This window comes from Balaenoptera borealis, assembly GCF_965194805.1.
Source record: "Balaenoptera borealis genome assembly, chromosome: 2".
In the NCBI taxonomy this organism is placed as follows: domain Eukaryota; kingdom Metazoa; phylum Chordata; class Mammalia; order Artiodactyla; family Balaenopteridae; genus Balaenoptera; species Balaenoptera borealis.
The window spans coordinates 66,415,604-66,437,094 of record NC_138867.1 but is presented as its reverse complement, the minus strand read 5'-3'; the positions used below and the strand labels follow the sequence as shown (position 1 = coordinate 66,437,094).

Sequence of the window (21,491 nt, the reverse complement as noted above, 5' to 3'; positions counted from 1 at the left end):
GTATTTTCTGGCTATTCCTCAACCCCATCCATCATTAATACACGTTTGCTAAAAAAATTAAACTACATATGTGGATGTGAATATGATTTTAAAATGAAAGTCTTCCTTTAGCTTTTTCCAGAGATAATAGTTGTAAGTTTGGTGTCATTTTTAATATGCATACACCCAAATGCACATCTACATATTCATACATTTCTTTTTAAACAGGAAAGGTTTTATACTATATGTATTTGTTCTCCAACCTTTTGTAATCTCCAGTTTGAAAAACCAATATAGCATGGCTATTTTTCCATATAGATATATCTTATTCATTTTAATGATTACACACTGTTCTGTAGTATTTAAGCACCAAAATTTATTTTACATTCACTATTGGTGAATGTTTTTCAGGTTGTTTCTAATTTTCATTGTTTCTAAAAATGCTGCAGTAAATGTGCCAAAGTTTTCTATAGATCAGGTTCTGTTTTCTTGAGCATCATCTCATGCTTTCTCTAAACAAGTAATATCTAGAGTAGTAATTAGTTTGGAGGCAAAAAATACCATTCACTATGGAAACATATTCCTATGTATAACGACCTCTTCTTTGCAAATACCTAAAACGTTAGTTGTTGTTCATTGAATAACTGTGAGTTTTGTGTTAACTTCAGTATGATGGACCAAAGTTTTAGCTGTTTCTGCCACAGACTTGCAATTTAAAGTGAGAAAGATGAACTTTACTCACGATATAGTAAAGAATGTTTGAGGATGAAAAAGATGATGTATGTGAAACATTTTGAGTTTCTCTTAGGAATAATAAGATGTAATACTGTTTAAAATACAGATGCTTTACCTTCAGACTTCCTCTTGTGAAAGACCATATCAAATATAAACCATATAGTTATTTTCCTAGAGTACCTTATCTCCTGAAATAGCTGATGATTGGTTGTGGAAGTTGTGAAGGTACAGGAAGGAGACTGCTTAGTAGCTGATGTGGTGCAGTGGGACTCATGTTAGACTGTGAGTCTAATCCTACCTCCAGCACAGTCTGGCACTGAGAGCTAGTCACGCTACTTTGACTCTTCATAAGTCATCTCACATTCTCCTTTTAATTATTTCACAGTTGTATTATGTAAAGTCAAGATGAACTGAGATGAAACATAAGGACACTACTTTAAAAAACTTACTGTTTATATGCTTAGGATGATTCCGGGGGTTAGGAATATTAGTATGTCTGGGGCACATCTGTGAGGTCCATTATTATGCCCTTTCAAGAAGACTAGTGAAAAAATGGTAAGAGAAAGGATTGAGAGAAAGATGAGACACAAGTTTCTGACTAAATCATAACTTTAGCAGGACATCAGAGTTTTATTTCTCATAAGATTCATTAAGTACCATTCCTTATTTTTTCATGAACCAAAAAGATAGAATATTGATCAACTGAAATTATCAGATAAAAGGTAGTATACATTAAAAATTTTTTTTTTGAGTGTTACTGCTTAGGAGAATTCAAGCTAGGATCTGGCTTACATTTATATAACATGCTCTGGTTCATAGATCACATTTAGACTTTATAAATTCAAGTTCATTAATTGCTAGAGTTTCACCTTTTAGCTCTTTTTTAAAATGGTTATCACATATATAATTCTCTAATCTTTAGAAAGTTTGTTTGTTTTTTGAGAGCAAATTACTTGTCTATGTCAAGGTTCCCAGTGGTTTATATTTTGTATACATAAGAACTCTAAAAATGTAATCAGTTTCAGTTATTTTAATTGCACTTAAGTTTTGCATCTCTTCCTTAGAGAGGTTTTGATTTTTTTTCTTTTTTTACATTTAGGGCCACTTCTTAAGTTTTTATTTTTAAATGTTTTTGTTTTTTATCCTTTTGGGATAACTTCTTCCATAGTAGGTGATAGAAAGGATTCCTTGAATTTTTTGAAATCTATAATTATAGTTGTTTACTTCCTAGTAGTGTTAAGGGCCTGTGGGCACATTTTATTGATTGGAGTATTGTTAAATATTTTTAATTATTTAAAAAACTACAGGATATACTTATACATAAGGATTGTTTGTTTTCAAAGCTGGATCACCTTAGCTAAAATTATAACTTACATTTACCTTTTCTCTTTATCCTCCTTCACTGTTTTGTTTTCCTCCACAGCATTTGTCACCTTCTATTTCTAATGTAAATACAATTTCCTTTTTTTGTTTGTTTGCTTGTTTATGGTCTATCTTCCTTACTAAAATATTATCTACCTGAATGCAAAGATTTTTATCCTTTCTGTTGACTGTGATCCAATGCTTAAAAAAGGCACTGTATGAACACCCACACAGCTTTCCAATTTTTAAATTTAATTTGTAAAAAGCATTTAGTCAGAACTTGTAATTTTGAGAATATTGACCTTGTTTTAAATGTTTATTATAGTGAACTCCAACTCATCTGAAATATAAATAATTGGAAAGTTTATGTCACCATCTTTTAAAAATTCTTATGGAAGTCATATACCTTCTTACTCCAATCCCCTCAAATAAGGAACTTATTAAAAAATTCAATCCTTAGAGTATAATTTAGAGTCTACATATTAAGCCCAATCTCTTGCAAATTTCTGGGTTAGTGGTGATAACTGATTTTCATATTGGTGTTAATAATGGTGATTTTCATGTGTCTTAAGATCTTGAAATATCTTCTGAAATTATGGCACAGTGGGAAGCAAATTCAGGAAAATAATGGTGGCATCTTCTCTCAAACTATCCAGTCAGGAAATCACAATATAAAATGAGTATTTTTAAAACTTGAGTAAAGAATAACATGAAAATCTTATATATTATCATAATATTTTAAATGGAAAAATATTGCTTTATAATATGTGTAAGAAAAGTATTATTAGGAAAGTATTTAATATCTCTTTTATTCATTTTAGATAAGATGGGAAAAAAACATCACATTGGGGGAACCACCAGGATTCTTACATTCTTGGTGGTGGTAAGTATCTTTAATTCCATTTTCACTAGATTGGTGATGCATTTCAGTAGGCCTGCACTGTACCTGTTTATGATTTCATGCCTCTCATTTATACTTTTTCATTTTCTACAATTATTTTCTGAAAGGTAGCACTTAGAAGAATAAAAAACAAATAAACTCAAAACCAGCATTAATGTTATTTAACTTAAAGATACTTCTATTAAATCAAGCTGGAATTGTGACCAGTGTGTGGAATCTCCAGCTATAAGTATGATATTGTATTAGTCAGCTTTGGCTACCGTAATAAAATACCATAGACTGGGTGGCTTAAACAACAGAAATTTATTTTCACACAGTTCTGGAGGCTAGAAATCCAAGATCAAGCTGCTGAGCATGGTCTGTTTCTGGTGAGAACTCTCTTCCTGGCTTGTAGATGGCTGCCTTCTTACTGTGTCCTCACATGGCAGAGAGAGAGAGAGGGAAAGAGAGAGTGAGCACATAACAGAGAATGAGAGAGAGAGACCAAGCACGTGCTAGCTAACAAACTAGCCTTCTGGTGTCTCTTTTTATAAGGGCACTAATTGCACATGAGGGCCCCACCCATGTGACCTCATCTAAACCCGAGGTTACTGAAGGTAGTGGTGGTGATGGTGGTAAATTTTTAGGAGAGAGAATAGTCCAAAAAAGTTTGAAATAATTCTGTATAGACTCAGAGCTAGAACTGACTAGGAATGTACACAAAGATGGTCAGTCAGTATTAAAGGCCCAGTTGATATCAGAACTTATAAATTTTATTGTGGTACAAGTATGCCCAGGTATGTGACTTTTCTGCAGCAGTAATTGTTAGTCTAGGTATTCAAATGGGCCAGCTAGGCTTTTCTTTTTCTTTTATTTTTAAAAAATTTCTTCAGTTAGGAGCATTTCCTGTTCAGTACTTTATACATTTATCTCTCAACATCTTATTCAAAAGAAAAAACAAAAGCTCTCTTCTAGTGCCGTACACATGGTTTCCTTGGTCCGTTACTTCATGCCATCATCTTTTTAATCTCTCCCCTGAAAATGTGCTTTACTAGAAGTTCCATGGTGAATAGAACCACACTTGGTCAGTTGTGGTTGTGGGTTTCCCTTGTTTGTCTCACATACGTATGGCAGGAACAGGTGCAGTCCTTTGGTTCAGAGTTGTTCCTTTATTTGGAACAACGGTTCACTGCAGTTAAGCACTGTCATTGTGCTGTTTTCCTGGGGTTTAAGACTGACCTCTTGTAACATATAGTGTTATAAAAGTCAGTTTTTCATTTTACATAGTCTGTATTTATGATATCTAGATCTAGACTAGAAACGCTTAATTATTTGCTGAATGTAGTTGAGTTTCCCACTTGTTGACACCCTTATATTTTGTATGTTTCCTATTAGGTCTGCAAAGTGGCACAAGAAACCACTTTAGAAGTCTGTCCCTATTGGATTAGTGGGTTAACAAAATGAGGATTTTAAGTTTTTCATTATAGAATTAATTCTATTTCTTGCACCTATTTCTGTTTTTCTCCCTTCCTCATGAATTTAACCTATCCTCGTACTGTAAATGGTTGACAAAAACTCACTGAATACTTTGGCTTTTTGCTTCCATCAGACTTGAGTTTTTTTGGTCTTTGCTATCAGAAGGTATAGCTCTTAAATCTGCTCTTGCCCTTCCTTTTTCTATGGCTCTTAGATTCAGGGGAGCTCTTCCTCTGTGGTTTTGGTATTTTAAGAAATTTTTACTTAGTTAGAGATATCAAAGAAATTGTAAATAATGAGCATAAATATTTTTAGACCATATTTATTTTAATTTAAATCTAGCACATGCAAAAGGTACATTATTTTCAGTGTTTTTAATGTCCTGAGAACTGATGAAAGGCTGTGGATCCCCTCTTCCAGGAAACTGCCCAGATCCTAAGCTTTCCTGATCATTGTGTGTAGCCAGCCATGACTGTGGGCCTTAAATCCAGCAGAGGCCTGACTTTTTTTTTTCAGCTGTTTCAGAGGTTCACAACAAAATTGAGGGGAAGGTAGAGACTTTCCTTATACCTCCTGCTTCCACACATATATAGCCTTCCCATTATCAACATTCCCCACCAGAGTGGTACATTGTTGTAATTGATGAACCTACTTTAACACACTAAATTACTCAAAGTCCATAATTTGCATTACAGTTCATTTTTGGTGTTGTACATTCTATGGGTTTGAACAAATGTATAATGACATGTATCCACAATTATAGTAATATACAGAGTATTTTCACTGTCCTAAGTTATATGCATTTAAAGTTTCTCCATGCCTTTCCATGGCTTGATAGCTCTTTTCTTTTAGTGCTGAATAATATTCCATTGTCTGGATGTACCATGGTTTAATTATTCATTCACCTACTGAAGGACATCTTGGTTGCTTCCAAGCTTGGCAATTATAAAAAAAGCTGTTATAAACATCCATGTGTAGGTTTTTATGTAGTCATACATTTTTAGTTCCTTTGGGTATATACCAAAGAGTGTAATTGCTGGATCATATGCTAAGAATATGTTTAGTTTTGTAAGAAGCTGCCAGACTGTCTTCTAGACTGGTTGTACCATTTTTCATTCCCACCAGCAACAAATGAGAGTTTCTGTTGCTCCACATCCTGGCTAGCATTTGTTGCTATCAGTGTTCCAGATTTTGGCAATTCTAATAGGTGTGTAGTGGTATCTCATTGTATTAATTTGCATTTCCCTGATGACATACAACGACGTGGAGCATCTTTTCATATGATTATTTGTCATCTGTGTATCTTTTTTGGTGAGGTATCTGTTAAGGTCTTTGGCCCATTTTTTAATTGAGTTGTTTTTTTTCTTATTGTTGAGTTTTAAAAGTTCTTTATGTATTTTGAATAACAGTCTTTTATCAGATGTGTGTTTTGCATATATTTTCTCCCAGTCTGTGGCTCGTCTTCTCATTATCTTGACATTGCCCTTTGCAGAACAGAAGTTTTTAATTTTAACAAAATCTAGTTTATCAATTATTTCTTTTATGTATTGTGCCTTTAATGTTATACCTAAAAAGTCATTGCCATACTCAAGATTATCTTGGTTTTCTTGTAAGTTAACTTCTAGGAGTTTTATTGTTTTATACCTTACATCTAGGTCTGTGATCCATTTTGAGTTAATTTTTGTGAAGGATTTCTAGTGTCTAGATTCTTTTTTTTTTTTTTTTTTGCATGGGGTGTTGTCTAGTTGTTGCAGTATCATTTGTTGAAATGACTATCTTTGCTCCATTGTATTGCCTTTATTCCTTTGTCAGAGATCAGTTGACTATATTTATATGGGACTATTTGTGGGCTCTGTTTTCTGTCCCATTGATGTATTATCTCTTCTTTACCAATATCACACTGTCTTGATTACTGTAGCTTTATAATAAGTCTTAAAGTTGGGTAGTATCAGTCTTCCATTTCTGTTCTTCTTTATTATTGTGTTGGCTATTCTGGGTCTTTTTCCTTTATAAACTTTAGAATCAGTTTGTCAATATCCATGAAATAACTTGTTGGGATTTTGATTGGGATTGCATTGAATCTATAGATCAAGTTTGGAAGAACTGATATCTTGACAATATTGAGATGCCTGACCTTTTTATCCTTAACTCTTTAGAGCTGGGCTTCATAATCTGTGCCCTAGGTTAGGGATTCAGAACTGCCTTTTTTCAGGTTGTCTTTTTTTTTTTTTTTTTTCTGACTGGGAAAGCTGTCGCTGCTATTGAGGTCCAGATGATTAGGATAACGTGTATTCTTTGAGAACTTACTGCTTGATCATTTGGTTATACTAAAAGTCCCTGTTGGATGGACCAGTTGCATTTTTATGACTTCTTCTCACTTCTGTCTTTTATAGAATATTTGTAAGTGGAGTTTTCCTGTTGTTTAAGCCTTTTCACCAAATATTTACTGTGCAAAATTATGCTGCCTTCAAGGGAATAAGTAGTAGGGGAGATAAACAATTAATAGTATTATAACTGAGGTATGTACTGGTTATAATAGCAATACAGGAGGAATACTTACATCAGCTTGGAAGAGGTAGGAAAGGCTACACAGGGAAAGTGAATCTGAGCTGATTTGAAAGTTGAGTGAGAAAATGGTATTTTGGGCAAGGAATAGTTAGCATGAAATCTTAAAAGTGATCCTTATGCATTCAAGGAAAGGCAGGTCTCTTGGATCAGTTGAATTGTAGATGCAGTACTATGAAGTGATAGAATATAAGGCTAGAAACAAAGGCAGGGGTCAGACTACGAAGTCCTGGAGTGCATCAAGGACTTTGGACTAGAACTCAAAGATCTTAAACAAGGTATATGACATGATTAGCTTTGTGCTTTTAGATACCTGGCATTACCATAGACATGGATTGAAGAGGATTGAGAGCAGAGGCAGAGTCTAGTTTACAGGGCAGTTGTTATTGTCCAGTTGAAAGGTTATTAGGTGATGGACCCCAGATAGTGAACACTGAGTGGAATAGATTGGAGGTGAATGAAGAAGTTGCCAAGTTTTAGATTTGGATGGTGGGATGAACACTGATGCCATTGATTGAGTGAGGGAGTATAGAGAGAGCAACAGGCTTTGGGAAAAAGACCATGATTTAGCTCGGACAGATTAAATTTTGAGATGCCTGTGTCACATTCAGAGAGAGATGCCCTATACAGTCAGAGATCTGGATCTGTAGGTCTGAGACAGGCCCATAATGGTTTGGGAATTATCAGCATAGACTATACTGTAGGGAAGAGTGTTCATGGGTGAAACTGCCAGTGTAACAAGTAAGAGCAGGGCCTGGGGTTGGGACTCTGGGCAAAGTCAACCTTTAAGTGTAGGTGGATAAAGAGGAGCCTCAAAACAAAATACTTAGAGAGGAAGGAGGGTAATCAGGAAAGAATAATGTATGGGAACCAGGAAAGGCATTCAAAGGAGAGATTAAATCTGTAGCAGGTAAAAGTAAAAAACAACAACAACAAGTATTTTCCTGAATCGGGAAGTAAAGTGAACTTTGGTGGTCTTGGGGAGAACAGTTTCAGTGGAGTAGTGAAAGTGAAATTTAGAAGGCTGTTATATTTCATTTTTCCAGCTCCAGGTTTATGGAGAGTAGTTGAAGTGTGTGGTGATGTGTGTAGTAGTTTCAGGATTAACAATGGAACAGGACCTAACATTTTTATTTTTAAAATTGAATAGATTTGAGCATGTGTATAGATTGAGGTGAAAAGAGTAGGAGAGGTTGAAGATGCATGAAAGAGCAATAAACATGCACAAAAATGCAGAATAAACTACAGGAGAGATGAGGGGCAAAGGCCTTGGAGAGAGAGGAGGAGGGGAATTTCTCCTTTTAGTATGGGATAGAGGAAAGTGTGTGATTTTACTTTCTGGAACTGTTTTTCTTGTTTTTGATATGATTTCCCTTATCATTTCTTTTCTTCTTTCCCAGTTTGCACCATGCCCCAGTGCTGTCATATTTCTTAGGCCTCCCTCCTGTGTTCATTGCATTTACCTTGATCAAATCCCTCTTGAAAGCATATTTCCTCTTAGTATGCTTTAATTAAAAGTTCCCAACTCTCTTCCATGAATTTCAGAAATACAAATGGCAAGAAACTTCTTTCCTCTGAAATTAATGTCCTTTTAGATTTGTGTAATTCAAAAATACACACTTTTTGAAACTTCCTATTTAAAGTTTTCATGGCAGAAACTGTGACTCATTTTTATTTAATATTATATGTAAAACACCTTTTGAAGTAACTTTGGGCTTATGTATTTATATCCTGTAATTAAATATGTATAACATTGCAGAGAAAATAAACTAATAACTAAGATTATCATGATAATCCAGTTTCTGCCACTTGGCAGTGGAAAGTCAAATCTTGCAGCACGCTAGCACTCTAATGATTTTAGAATCTAACGATGACATCAGGTATAGCTAAGAATAACCAAATACTTATGTGAAAATAATAGCATTGGAATTAGTCAACAGGCTTACTAAAATGGTATAATATTTGTAATTGGCAGACTAGTTCTTACTCATTAGTTCTTGCCTGTAATAGGCATTGCGTAGCTAATTATTTACTTGAATTAAGTTAAACTAAACATCAATATAAGACAATGTAGGCAACAACTAGGACAGAAGAAGAGTATAATCACAGTGATAAGGGAATAAATAGTATTAGCAAGAGAGAAAGCAAAGAACACAGGTGGTCAGGCTATAGGGGAGAAGCGAAATGTGTCTGGGAGAGTAGGAAAGGAATGTGGAATACAGAGGAAGATTTGGTGGGGAGAAGACATTGTAAAAAAAAAACTGACGGAATCTTCCATTAAATGCAAAGGATTAGAAAGGAAATTGAGGCAAATTTTACTAAATAAGAAAACTTTCTTTCTGGCCATAATAACTCTATGAGACTTTTCTAGAATACTTTTAATACCTTTATACTTATTTTAAAAGTACTTTAGTGTAAATCATCTTTGTATCTGCACAAAAGTCTGTAAAATACATAACAGATATTTTCTCTTTACATAAAAAAACTATGGAACAAAAGTATTTGCTCAAGATCAAACTCAGAATTAAAGTTTTCTGAATTGTAACCAGTACTCATCTCAGTAACAGATATTATTTCTTAAATAGGGAGCAGAATTTAGTGGCCCACTATTAATAAGACACTAATTACAGCCCCCTTTTGAGCATCATGAGTGGCTAATTCCAGACAGTAGATATAAATGACTCAGGAAAGTTGTCTTTTCTGAGTCCAGTCTGTCTTGAGACATCCATGGATCACTGGCGGCTTGTGTAGGGTGAGGAGGTGGTTGCCCTAGGTTACTCAGGAAATGAGTTGGAGTACAAGGTAGAAGGTAGGGTAACAAAGTGTTTGCTGTCTTATCCAGGACAGGTCTCTATCTACCACACTCTTGGAACAGCTGATGGTGCTCACACTGCCAGAGCTGTATAAACCTGCCCATCATCAGAATATAAGGCATCTTTGAAATAAGAATTTTTAATACCACACGCACATTAGAGGCAAAACAATGTAAGATAAAAAGTTCGAGCCCAGCTCTGCCATTTGTGTGGCACTTGTGTGGCCACTTGTGTGCCACTTGTGTGGCCCTTAGGTAAATTATTTAACCTTTCGAAGCCTCAGTTCCCTTATCTATAAAATGGGAAAATAATAGGAGGATTAAATGATGAAAAATGTTTAGTATATGATGCTTGAATTTAGCACATACTTATTAAATGTAAGCTATTTTGATGATACTTTAAAATATGAATTTGTTACTAATCCAGGATTATGTGAGAATTTTATGATAGTGGGGCAAAATTTAATGCTTACATTTTAGAAAGTATTAAGCAGTGCTAAGGAATGATACAAGTACATGTATGTGGAAGTTCTAAGGTGATGAGCAGGTACATGTACATTTCACTACCCTCTGTAGTGTTACGAATGGACAGTTTTCTTCAATATAGGTTAAGAGTAACTAACATTAATTGATAATGTATTTTTGGGACAGTCAACAAGAAATAACTTCCTTAGTTATTTTAAGACTTGAACTTATAACAACATGACTTGATCCTCAGAAAAAAATGTCTTCCCCAGGGTTTTTTTTTGCTTCTTCTTTTAATTTTTATTTTCATGGAATTCTAGATCTTGCCAGTGGCATGAAGGTTATATAATTACGTTAGCATCCCATCTTCTGGGACACATCTGGCATGTTTACCCACCCTCGTAGACTTCTCTGACAACCATTTTGCTTTCTATGTTCCCTAGAGATATTGAAAGCTAGCTAGTCACTTTGACTCTCATTCTCAGGATAGAAGGAAAAAGTATTTGGATGAGATCCTCAACCTGGGAATCCTGTGTTTTCTTTTAACTTAGGTGGGGAAATTTTTAATAATAATAAATGATACAAGAACAAAGATTTCAATACTGTGCAAGTTTTGCTTCTCTGTATTTAGTCTCTATCTTCTTCATTTGTAAAATAGAGATTTTTCACTTGTTTCTGCTTAGGAATAAAGAGACTGTAAATCTAAAACATTATTCATGAATATCAATCCACCACATTTCAAGGATAGTATTTTGGATTCAAGCTTTGGATTAGAGAAATTGAAAAGCTCCTGGGCCTCCAGCATGTCAGGTTGTAGAGAGAGGAAGTCTGTATTTGTTGATTACTATAACTTTATAGTATAGTTTGAAATTGGGAAGTCTCCAGCTTTATTATTCTTTCTCAAGATTGCTTCAGCTATTCAGGGTCTTTTGTGGTTCCATACAAAGTTTAAGGTTATTTTTCCTGTGAAAAATGCCGTTAGAATTTTGATAGGGATTGAATTGAATCTGTAGATTGCTTTGGGTAGTGTGGACATTTTAACAATATTAATTCTTCCAATCCGTGGCATGGAATATCTTTCTATTTTTTTAATTTCTTCTTCAATTTCTTTCATCAATGTCTTATAGTTTTCAATGTATCGCTCTTTCACCTCCATGGCTAAATATATTCCTAGGTAGTTTTTTCTTTTGGATGTATTTGTAAATGGGTTTGTTTCTTAATTTCTATATCTAATGGTTAATTGTTAGTGTAGATTCACAAAAACAAACATCACAAATTACAACAGACTTTTGTATATTGATTTTTTTATCCTGTAACTTTACTGAATTCATTTATTAGTTCTAACAGTTTTTTGTGGAATCTTTAATAATTAGAGTCTTCTTTCTTTTTTCTTAGTCTGTTAGCTAATGGTTTGTCAAGTTCGTTGATCTTTTCAAAGAACCAGCTTTTGGTTTAATAATTTTCTTTTTTTTAATTCTTTATTTCATTTATCTCTGCGTTAATCTTTATTATTTCCTTCTGCTAGCTTCTTTCCTTCTGATTTCTTCTTTGACCCATGGGAGTGTGTTGTTTAATTTCCACAAATTTGTGAATTTTTCCATTTTCCTTCTGTTACTGATTTCTAACTTTATCCCATTGTGGTCAGAGAACATACCTTGTATGATATCTATCTTTTTAAGTCTATTGAGACTTAATTTGTGCCCTAACATGTGATCTATCCTGGGAAATCATCCCATGTGAACTTTAGAAGAACGTGTATGCTTTTTGTTGGTTAGAGTGTTCTGTGTATGTCTATTAGATGTAGTTGGTTTATTGTGCCATTTAAGCCCTTTATTTCCTTGCTTGTGTTCTGTCTGCTTGTTCTGTCCGTTATTGAGAGTAGAGTATTGATGTCTCTATTATTGTAGAACTGTGTATTTCTCCCTTGGATAAATGAGTTTAAAAGGATATATTTCTTTACCTTTATTCAAGGAAAAAATGTATAGGTAATGTAGGATTGTTAGAAATACCATATATAAAGTTATCTGCTTTAGTAATTTGGTTTATTATCCTTAATCTGACTCTTGCAAATTTTTGACCTCCTATTAAATCCATAAAGAGAAACATTGTCATAATATTGCATATAATATTCTGTGATTAAACTAAACACAATTTAAAGACAACCATTATAAAATTTTGGTTTTAAGAGCATTGAAGTTCCTTAAGAACATGAAAATGAGAATAATTGCAGTATACTGTAATTCATAACACACCTGATCCAGGTGGAAAACTTTAAGCTGTATCCTTGTCTGTGTATAATTCTTATACTTTTTGTCCCAAAAGGGATAGAGGGAGGTCAGGTACAACTTTTAACTGCTTTCACTCTCCTAAAGGAATTGAAGTTTATTTAAATTAACTTGGTCTTTATTGTTTGCTTTGTATTTCTTGCTTATTGTAGAAATTTAAAAGGAAATAAATGCCAGTACTTAATCTTTCATATTTTTCACCTCTAAGGGTAATCTTATTTTTACTGAATTAATTGTGTTATAAGGCATACAGAATGTTTTATCCTAACTGAGGAGAGAGACCCAGGTTAAATGAGACTTCAAGGGTCAAAACAAAGGGACCAGTTTGATTTACCAAGTTTTATTGTACCATTGTTAACTGTGCCCTCAGCCGAATGACCTGCCTTAACAATATGTATGCATTTTAAGCTTTTGTGCAAGCTAATTATAGTGTTGATGATATTATTAATAATACGCTTACTATAAGACCCTGTGTTTATTTTGTATAATTTAATTTTCTCAGCAACCCCATTGTATAGAGGAGGAAATTCCTATCTGTTTAAACAAATTGAGCTAGTAGTGGGCGGGAGTCTCAAGAGGGAGGGGATTATGGGGATATATGTATACATATAGCTGATTCACTTTGTTGTACAGCAGAAACTTAACACAACATTGTGAAGCAATTATACTCCAATAAAGATTTTTAAAAAAAGAGCTAGTAAACGGCAGGGCCAGCTTTTGTCTCAAATATGTCCTATTCCAAAACTTGTGCTGTTAACCATTTGGCTTAGCCTACTTTCCAATTCTATAGAGTGGGAAATGTATAATAAAAAATACTTGTTGATTAGTAAAATTACCTTTGTTTATTGCCAGTACTTTCAGCCATTTGCTTTCCTGAATTTTAATCCCATGCTCTTGTTCATTGTTAATTTTATAAATGGGAGGATGACTGGGGCCATATGTTTTGTAAGCAGTATAATTATTTTTTCTCAACCAGTTCCGTCTTGCTTTTTCCCATTGTTCTTGAGTAGGAAGAAAAAAAGAAAGTTAGTGTGAATTTTTTAATTTTCAAAATTACTAACCTTTCTTTGTAATTACAAGGGAAAACCAGAGGATATTTTAAGAAAATATATTTATTTGACAGGTGTGACTTAACGGTCAGGATAGGGTATCGGCCTGGGGATTGGACAACAAAATTATCTTGAAAAAATTAATTCCACTTTTATAAGTAAAGTTACTTTAATTCCTTAATGATTAACTTGGTATTTTTAAAAACTTTTCATTCTTCATGGGGAAGTTGTGGAAAGTATTATAATTATTTCAATCATGTGTTTAAGTCATGTAAATAGACAGTTAAGAATGACAGTCTAAATTTTTTTAAATTAAATTTTCATTTTGGAAAAACCTTAGCATTTCTAAACAATGGCTAGGTTATACCCTATTATTACATGACGAGCCTTGTCTGTAATTAAATCTTTCAAATAAATATTTGTCCTGAAGAAGAAAACACATTTTGTGTGAAGAACATTTGTCTTCTAATTTTTGGAATTGTGATCTCTCATTTGACATTATATGATTTTCTTAATGTTACCATAATTACTTTTTTAGTGTATTTTGGGATCTCTACTGTGCAGCTCCAGAAAGACGGGAAACATGTGAACATTCAAGTGAAGCAAAAGCCTTCCATGATTATGTAAGTTACTATATAATTTTACTAAGTTATATTGTCAGTTTTCTTCTTAACCACTGTTCTTGAAAAATGCATTGGACCATCCATGTTTTCCCTTTGGTACTTAAGAAATTATTCTTTTTGTCTTGGGAAGTAGGCTCATCACTTTAAAAGTGAAATACAAACGGGTTTGTGAGTCTTGTTGAAGAAACTTAGGATAAGAGAGTAGTCCTAACTCCAGGATGTTAAAGGTGTTTCTTATCTTTAAGTGTGCCTGATTTGTGAAGTTGCAGATTTATAAAAATTAAGTAGTAATTATTCCATAAAATTCATCATAAGAATTCTATAAGTGAAAAGTTCCTCTTCTGCATATAGCATTTTAAAAATACATAGAAATATTACATTATTCTCTTTTGCAGCTTTTAGTTACACATCATAAGGCTAAATATCCCCTTCACTGAATTCAGTTCCATAAATAAATTTATTGTAAATTAAAGGAAATACAAGATAAGAGAGCAAAAGAGTCTGGGCAAAAATGAAAATGTGAATTTTTTTTTTAATTCTTAAGGAAGAGCAGTGGCCTATCCTTGGCTAGGTGATGTATTTTTTTTAGAAGAACTGTAAATGTGATTTTAGAGAGTTGATGGCATCAGGAAGTAGAATTGTAAAAAAAAAAAAAGTTGGGGGGGGAGTAGGTTTTCTTTAGGGAAAAATAACATTTAAGAATGAGGAGACTGTGTTTTGAAGGGGCTGGGAAAACACTGTGTTTGCAGAACTGACCATAAAAGACATGCAGATTGAGTTTGGGGTGGAGGAAAACCAGTTTCCTTGGTGTGGAACAAGTGGAGTTGGGCCTGGAGCCTGAGGAAATATCGATTTTAAGTACCTGAAACTTTACCAGAGGGATACATGTTTAGTTGGTAGAAGGGAGGCATCATTCTGTGTAAACAGCCTTTAAAACCAGAACCGTGGCTCAAAAGGGAAAAAGAACTTGTTCTTCCAAAGGAAATACCTCAGCCTTAGTCTGAAGAGTGGAACTAGCCAGAAGAATTATAACCCCAAACACAGCACAAGGAAGAGTATGCAGACTTAAGAGAAGTGAAAATCTTGGGCATCTTGCAGGGACTGTGTAATACTTTAAACGTATACTAAACTGATTAAAGTGAGACTGCTTGTGATTACTTCATCAGATATTGATTGTACTCATAAAGCTTGCTATGTGCTAAACACTAGCTCTTGGGGACAAGGTGAGTGAAAGGGATGCTGCTGCATATAAAGAAAAAGTACAGAAAAGGCAGATAAGGCAGGGCCCAGGACACGGCATTTATTTGAACAATCTCCTTCTTTTTCACCTTTGGGTAATGGCTGTAAAGTAAAGCAGAGACCCAACCGTGAAGAGTGTAAGGATTCTGGCTAGAGTGAGATACTCATCTCATCCGTCTCTTACATCAAGAAAGAAGTGCCTAGGTTTGGCCTGCCAGTAATGGGAAAAATTTTTTAAATAACCACTAATTTTGACAACTAGATGGCATTAGATAGTATCAGTGGTCTGCTGTAAAGGACGTACAATGTTTGTGGATCTACATCTTAAGAAATTAATTATATAAGTACTTTTTCAAAATTCCATAGTATAGAAAGATGCAGCCTTCTGTTCACCATGGAGATCTTATAGGGAACACTGAACTAATTTAGTATCTCCTTCTTAGAAGCATAGATAAATCATCATTGTTGTCATAGCCGTCATCATCATCGTAATCGTAATCATTGTGCATCCATAAGGTGCTTTTGGTATTTCAGAGAGTACTCACACTTAATTAGCTTTAGAAACCCTCTTAAATATTTCAAGGTTTTTGAAAATGAGCATTGACCAGAGGTAGGAGTGAAATTAGATTTTATAGGAAGAATAACCCCTTAAAATGTAATTTGGTCCTAAGAAAATGTAGTTTAGAAAAAAGTCAGTATTTGGATTTTACAATTTGTTATGAATTAGCACATGTTTTATCAGATGTTTCATAATTTTACCTTAAATATTAGTTTTAAGAGATTTGATTTCTTAGGTGGCATTTTTATTATACCTTTAAGTCAATTTATTTTTAATGGTAATACATCTCTAAATTTTTTCAAATGGAGGTTCCTGAAAAGATAAGAGTTTGACTTACAGAATCTTATATTGCAATTGGATTTTTAGAAATGCAATTGTTTTCTGTAGCAAACTTTTATGGTAATTTTCATGGGTAGGATTTCCTGAATTCTTAATAGTAGACAGTTTCTAAAAATGATCAACATAATTCATGTTTAATGTATAGATATAGAAGTTTGAAAGATTCAGGGAAGAAAATAGGAAACAGGAACAAACAATAAGTTTGGTAAAATTCTGTCACGTAATATTGCTATATTAGAGTCCATTGGGAACCATTTCTAAGATAGTGATTAGTATGTATACCTACTGAATTTCAAGGTAGTTCTCAAGGAAGCATTCTGAAAAATATTTTCTTTATTAGCTGCATCTTCAGAGTAAAAAAATACTTGCATGCATAAATTCTGATATGTTTAAAAAGTAGTCTCATTATTTTCTAGTCTTCACTTATCTATGAGATTGAATGGATAATGAAAGATAAACTACTTTTTTTTCTTTATTTTATTTTTTAAAATTTATTTTATTGAAGTATAGTTGATGTGCAATGTGTTAATTTCTGCTATAGAGCAAAGTGATTCAGTTATACATATATATATATATATATATGTATACATTTTTAAATACCTTTATTGGAGTATAATTGCTTTACAATGGTTTGTTAGTTTCTGCTTTATAGCAAAGTGAATCAGCTATACATATACATATGTTCCCATATCTCTTCCCTCTTGCACCTCCCTCCCACCCTCCCTATCCCACCCCTCTAGGTGGTCACAAAGCACCGAGCTGATCTCCCTGTGCTATGCGGCTGCTTCCCACTAGCTATCTGTTTTACATTTGGTAGTGTATATATGTCCATGCCACTCTCTCACTTCATCCCAGCTTACCCTTCCCCCTCCCCGTGTCCTCAAGTCTATTCTCTACGTCTGCGTCTTTATTCCTGTCCTGCCCCTAAGTTCTTCAGAACCATTTATTTAAAAAAGAAATAGTGGAGGCATAATGAGGTAAATTATGAATAATCCTTTTAATTAAAAAATAGGCTAAAATGTTAAAAGTGATTGTCTTTTGATACTGGGATTATGCATGATTTTATTTTTATCTATATAGTTCTGTATTTTCCAAATATCTGTAGTTAACTTTATATACAGGAAAGTTACTTTAAAGCAGATTAAATTTCACCTTACAGTGAGTTCTAATCTTTCTTCTAAAATTAGAAAATAAAAATCTTAGTAAAATAAAATTTAAATTTTAGGTGGTCTTATGTTTTCATGTAACCATGTTATATTCATAAGCATATTTAGCACTGCTCATGAAAGACTTTTTTTGGTAAATGTGCATACTAAAAGAGAGATATATAAACTGAATAGATGTAATTTTGAGCCATTCTATAATTTCTAATAACTTTTTTGGTAATAATTATCCCAGAAACATTTTTGGCTTTTGGTTTTTAATTTTTTTTGGTTTGTTTTCTAATCATTGCCTTTTTAGAATATGGATTTTAGTCACCATATTATTTTATTTGCCAAATAATTATAGATGCAGCATTAATTAATATCTTTTTCCTCAAAAAATCACCCTGTTCATATTTATTGTGAGAAAAAGAAAAAAAGAGAGGAAACATTTAAGATGATTTTGATCTTTGCATTTATATTTTAAAATATATTAACTATTTAACATCCGTATGGAGCACCAAATGTAAAATAATTATACCTTTAGAAATCAGCAATTAATAGTATGTAGGGATGCATTTTTGGATGACAAAGCTATAAAAAATCACAAGGAAATGATTACTGTACATGTCAGGATAATGGTTCCTTATGAGAGATAGGAAGAGGTTATGATTGGGATGGGGCTCATGGCCGTGGCTTCTGAGATGGCTGGCAAAGTTCTTTTTTTCCTGACCACAGTGGTGGTTACTTTACAATAATGATATGTTTGCTTTATAAAATTTCATAATGCCGCAAATTTATTTTGTATGGCTTTCTGTATGTTTTTATTCTAAAATAACAAGATTTTAAAACAGTTACAATAATTAACTTTAGAAAAAGAATATGCACAGTCAGTTCTAATGTGTTTCCAGGCATTGTTATGGTTCATCCTTAAGAACTGATGGCAGAAAATCTAGGGATGGTCTCCAAACAAATCTGTGTTTGTTTCTTCTCTGCTATGACAGACTCTATGAAGTACGTCTACCTGTTGATTTTCTAGAGGGGAGTAGAGAATAAGATAAGGAATGACGGAGGAAAATTTAGTAATTAAGAATTTATTTTATAAGAAAAGAGTGAGATTTTACTATAAGATAATTATTTTGCTATATGGCTGGGGGATACCTAGCTTGGCCCTGTTATTTTTATCCTGAGTGAAAACCAGGTTCATCTAAATTATAAAACTATTATTATATATTACAATATTATCATTAAAAAGTAAACCATTTCAAGTGATTAGAAATAATACCTGCTAGCTTGTAAAGTTTATTGGACTAGCTTTCCTTTTCTCCCTATTACTGTTGTTTTTATTTTACTCTGAAATCACAGGCAATGCTTTTATGTGGAGCTAGTTAATGTTTACTGGGTTTTTTTCCTGTTACAGCTTAACATGAGTTGTTTTATTTAATAATTTATTTCTGATTTCATTTATTTCCAAAATATTTAGCAAAAATATCAACATATACTACTAAACTTTTAATGAAAAACATATACAGTGATTATAATTTTAGTTCTCTGGTATGAAGAGAAGATTCCTTAATTGTCCTAAAGCAAAGATAGAGTCAAAATAAATTATTGCTTTAGCAGTGTGATGGTAATGGAAATAACATTATTACAGTGAGCTCTTGAGAGCAGGGAAGATCAGACCTGTTCTTCCCCAGAGTCTGTCAAATAATAGATGTTAAATAAATGTTAACAGAATGAAGTAGTCTGTTAGTTGGGAAGCTGGAAATGTTTCACATCATTCAGATGTTCAGGTAGAGTGATAGGCTTGAGTCATAATTGTTGATAACATGTGGCTGGTTTTTGTATTCTTGCCTAAAACAGTGTTTGTAACATTTGGAAAGGATTATGTTACAGGTTTGTAGTGATGGGATGCTTTTTAAAAAATGATATAAACACACATATATTATGTAAATAAAATAATATGAGAAGAATTTTCATTCATACGTTATGAAGAATTTTTTTTACAGATAATTTCATATTATTTAGGAAAATATCAATACTTGTGTAGAAACTACTGCAGAGTTAGGTGCGTTCTTTGCCATTATCCTGTAACATCCTCTGTGTATATCCTGAATATCCCTATATATTAGATTTTTGTAATAGAATGTTTTCGCTAATAATTTGTGAGCCTCTTCAAGGAATAGACTTTGTCTTATTTATCTTTTTCATGCTCTTTACCTGGCAGGGTGCCTGACATGAGATGTTCAAATTATGTTTGGTGTTTACATAAATGAATGATTAAATAAAATATTACCTAATAGGTGTTTATCATTTCTTATTTTAGTATAACTGAATATGTAGTTGCAGGAAGGTAATTTAATACTACTTTTATTCACTTTGTATTTTAAAACAAATTTAGATAAAACAGCAACTTGTAAAGACATAAGTGAATCAAAGCAGGTAGCAGAGGCTTTCTATCTTGGGAGGCCTGGCTCTAGGGAATGTAGTGGTGAACAAAACAGATATAGTCCCTATGCTTATGGGCTTATCATCTAGCAAAAGAGATCTTTCCTCAAGCAGTCTGAAATATCAAATAGTAAAGTACATGTAGAGATAGCATTATATTGCTAGACCAGTCAAAATTTATAGATATGTAAGAATATGGAAAGAGATAGGTAAGAATATGGAGAGTAAGTACACATAACTTTTGATATATATTTAATTTTTGGCATATAGAGACATAATTAGTAAATGCTCAAATGAATGAATAGTTTCACATTGGGCCATAATTCTCCTAAACAGTCTATGTAAACTAGAGTTCTTAATAGGCTAGGAACAAATAAAGTTATATTTAAAATTCATTAAGATGATAAAAACTATCGTAGGTATATATTAACATTTGTCAGTCAGTACTGTATAGGCTGTTGTTCAGCTCAACAGGTAGGGACATACAGTTGGCTCTCCGTATCTGCAGGTTCCACATCTGTGGATACAGAGAGCTAACTGTACTATGCCATTTTATGTGAGGGACTTGAGCATCTGCGGATTTTGCTATCTGCGGGGATCCTGGAACCACTCCCCTGTGGATACCTAGGGACCACTGTAATGAGATTCATTTTTCGCCTTATTCTTATCTGCCATATTATTTCTACCCTTGTTTTCATTTCCTGTAGGATCCAATTTAATTTCTTTTGCCATATATAAACAGTGTAAACCACCTTATATTCCTTATAGAGTAAGGTAAGTTGTTTATTTTGTTTTGTTTTTGTGCAAGTTGTGTTGATTTGAACAAGTACATTCACCACTTTACCTGTGAGATGTGTGTCTTATCAACTTGTCCTTCGGCCTAGGATGGCTTCTGGGTGGCATCTAAGTACTGCTAATAACTCTTAGCTATTTTCCCTATTTCTTTTGATCCTGAGATTTCTTGTAGGGAATATGTTATTTCAGTCATTCGATGCGAAACATGAACAAAGGGAGACGATGAAGGAAACTACAAAGCATTGTGAAAGAATTCTACTTTACTTAAAAATCTTTTACAGTAATTTACTGCATTATATAGACATTATGAAATTCATAAAGAAATAAATGAAGAAGCTAATATGGAAAAGAGATAAAGAAACAGAACAGGTCTGACCTTATTTATATTTCAAAGTATGTATTTTCATGAAACTTCATCTTAAGCCCCTTTCCTCCCACTGATGTATTCATTTTTATTAAAGTCTAATTTCTGGTGAATGTGGAAAGATGAAGATGGAAAGGCCTTAATTTACTATTTTTGATGCAGACGTTGCACTGCCTGTGATTATGTTGTCAATAGCATCATAACATAAACAACAGAAATATACTTTCAAAAATAACATGCATTTCTAACTTTCTATTAGAGATATGAAATTCATGAATTTACTTTGGAGATTTTTCAAAACTGGCTGATGTTGGAGCAATGTAGACTATGTTTAAGGAATGGTAAGAAGAGCTGTTTGACCAGAGTAGAAAAAT

The 21,491-nt window shown here is 33.2% G+C and overlaps 1 protein-coding gene across 18 annotated transcripts in view; it reads left to right on the top strand.

The window, feature by feature from the left end:
* SSBP2 (single stranded DNA binding protein 2) overlaps window positions 1–21,491 on the top strand; it is a 329,776-nt gene that overhangs the window by 77,676 nt on the left and 230,609 nt on the right. For 14 of the 18 annotated variants that reach the window (XM_082378337.1, XM_082378330.1, XM_082378344.1 and 11 more), the window contains 2 exons: window positions 2,898–2,959; window positions 14,147–14,231. In XM_082378337.1, coding sequence (XP_082234463.1) covers window positions 2,898–2,959; window positions 14,147–14,231 — 147 coding nt within the window. The remainder of the gene's footprint in view (window positions 1–2,897; window positions 2,960–14,146; window positions 14,232–21,491) is intronic. The other 4 variants (XM_082378333.1, XM_082378332.1, XM_082378335.1 and 1 more) reach the window with 1 other exon arrangement.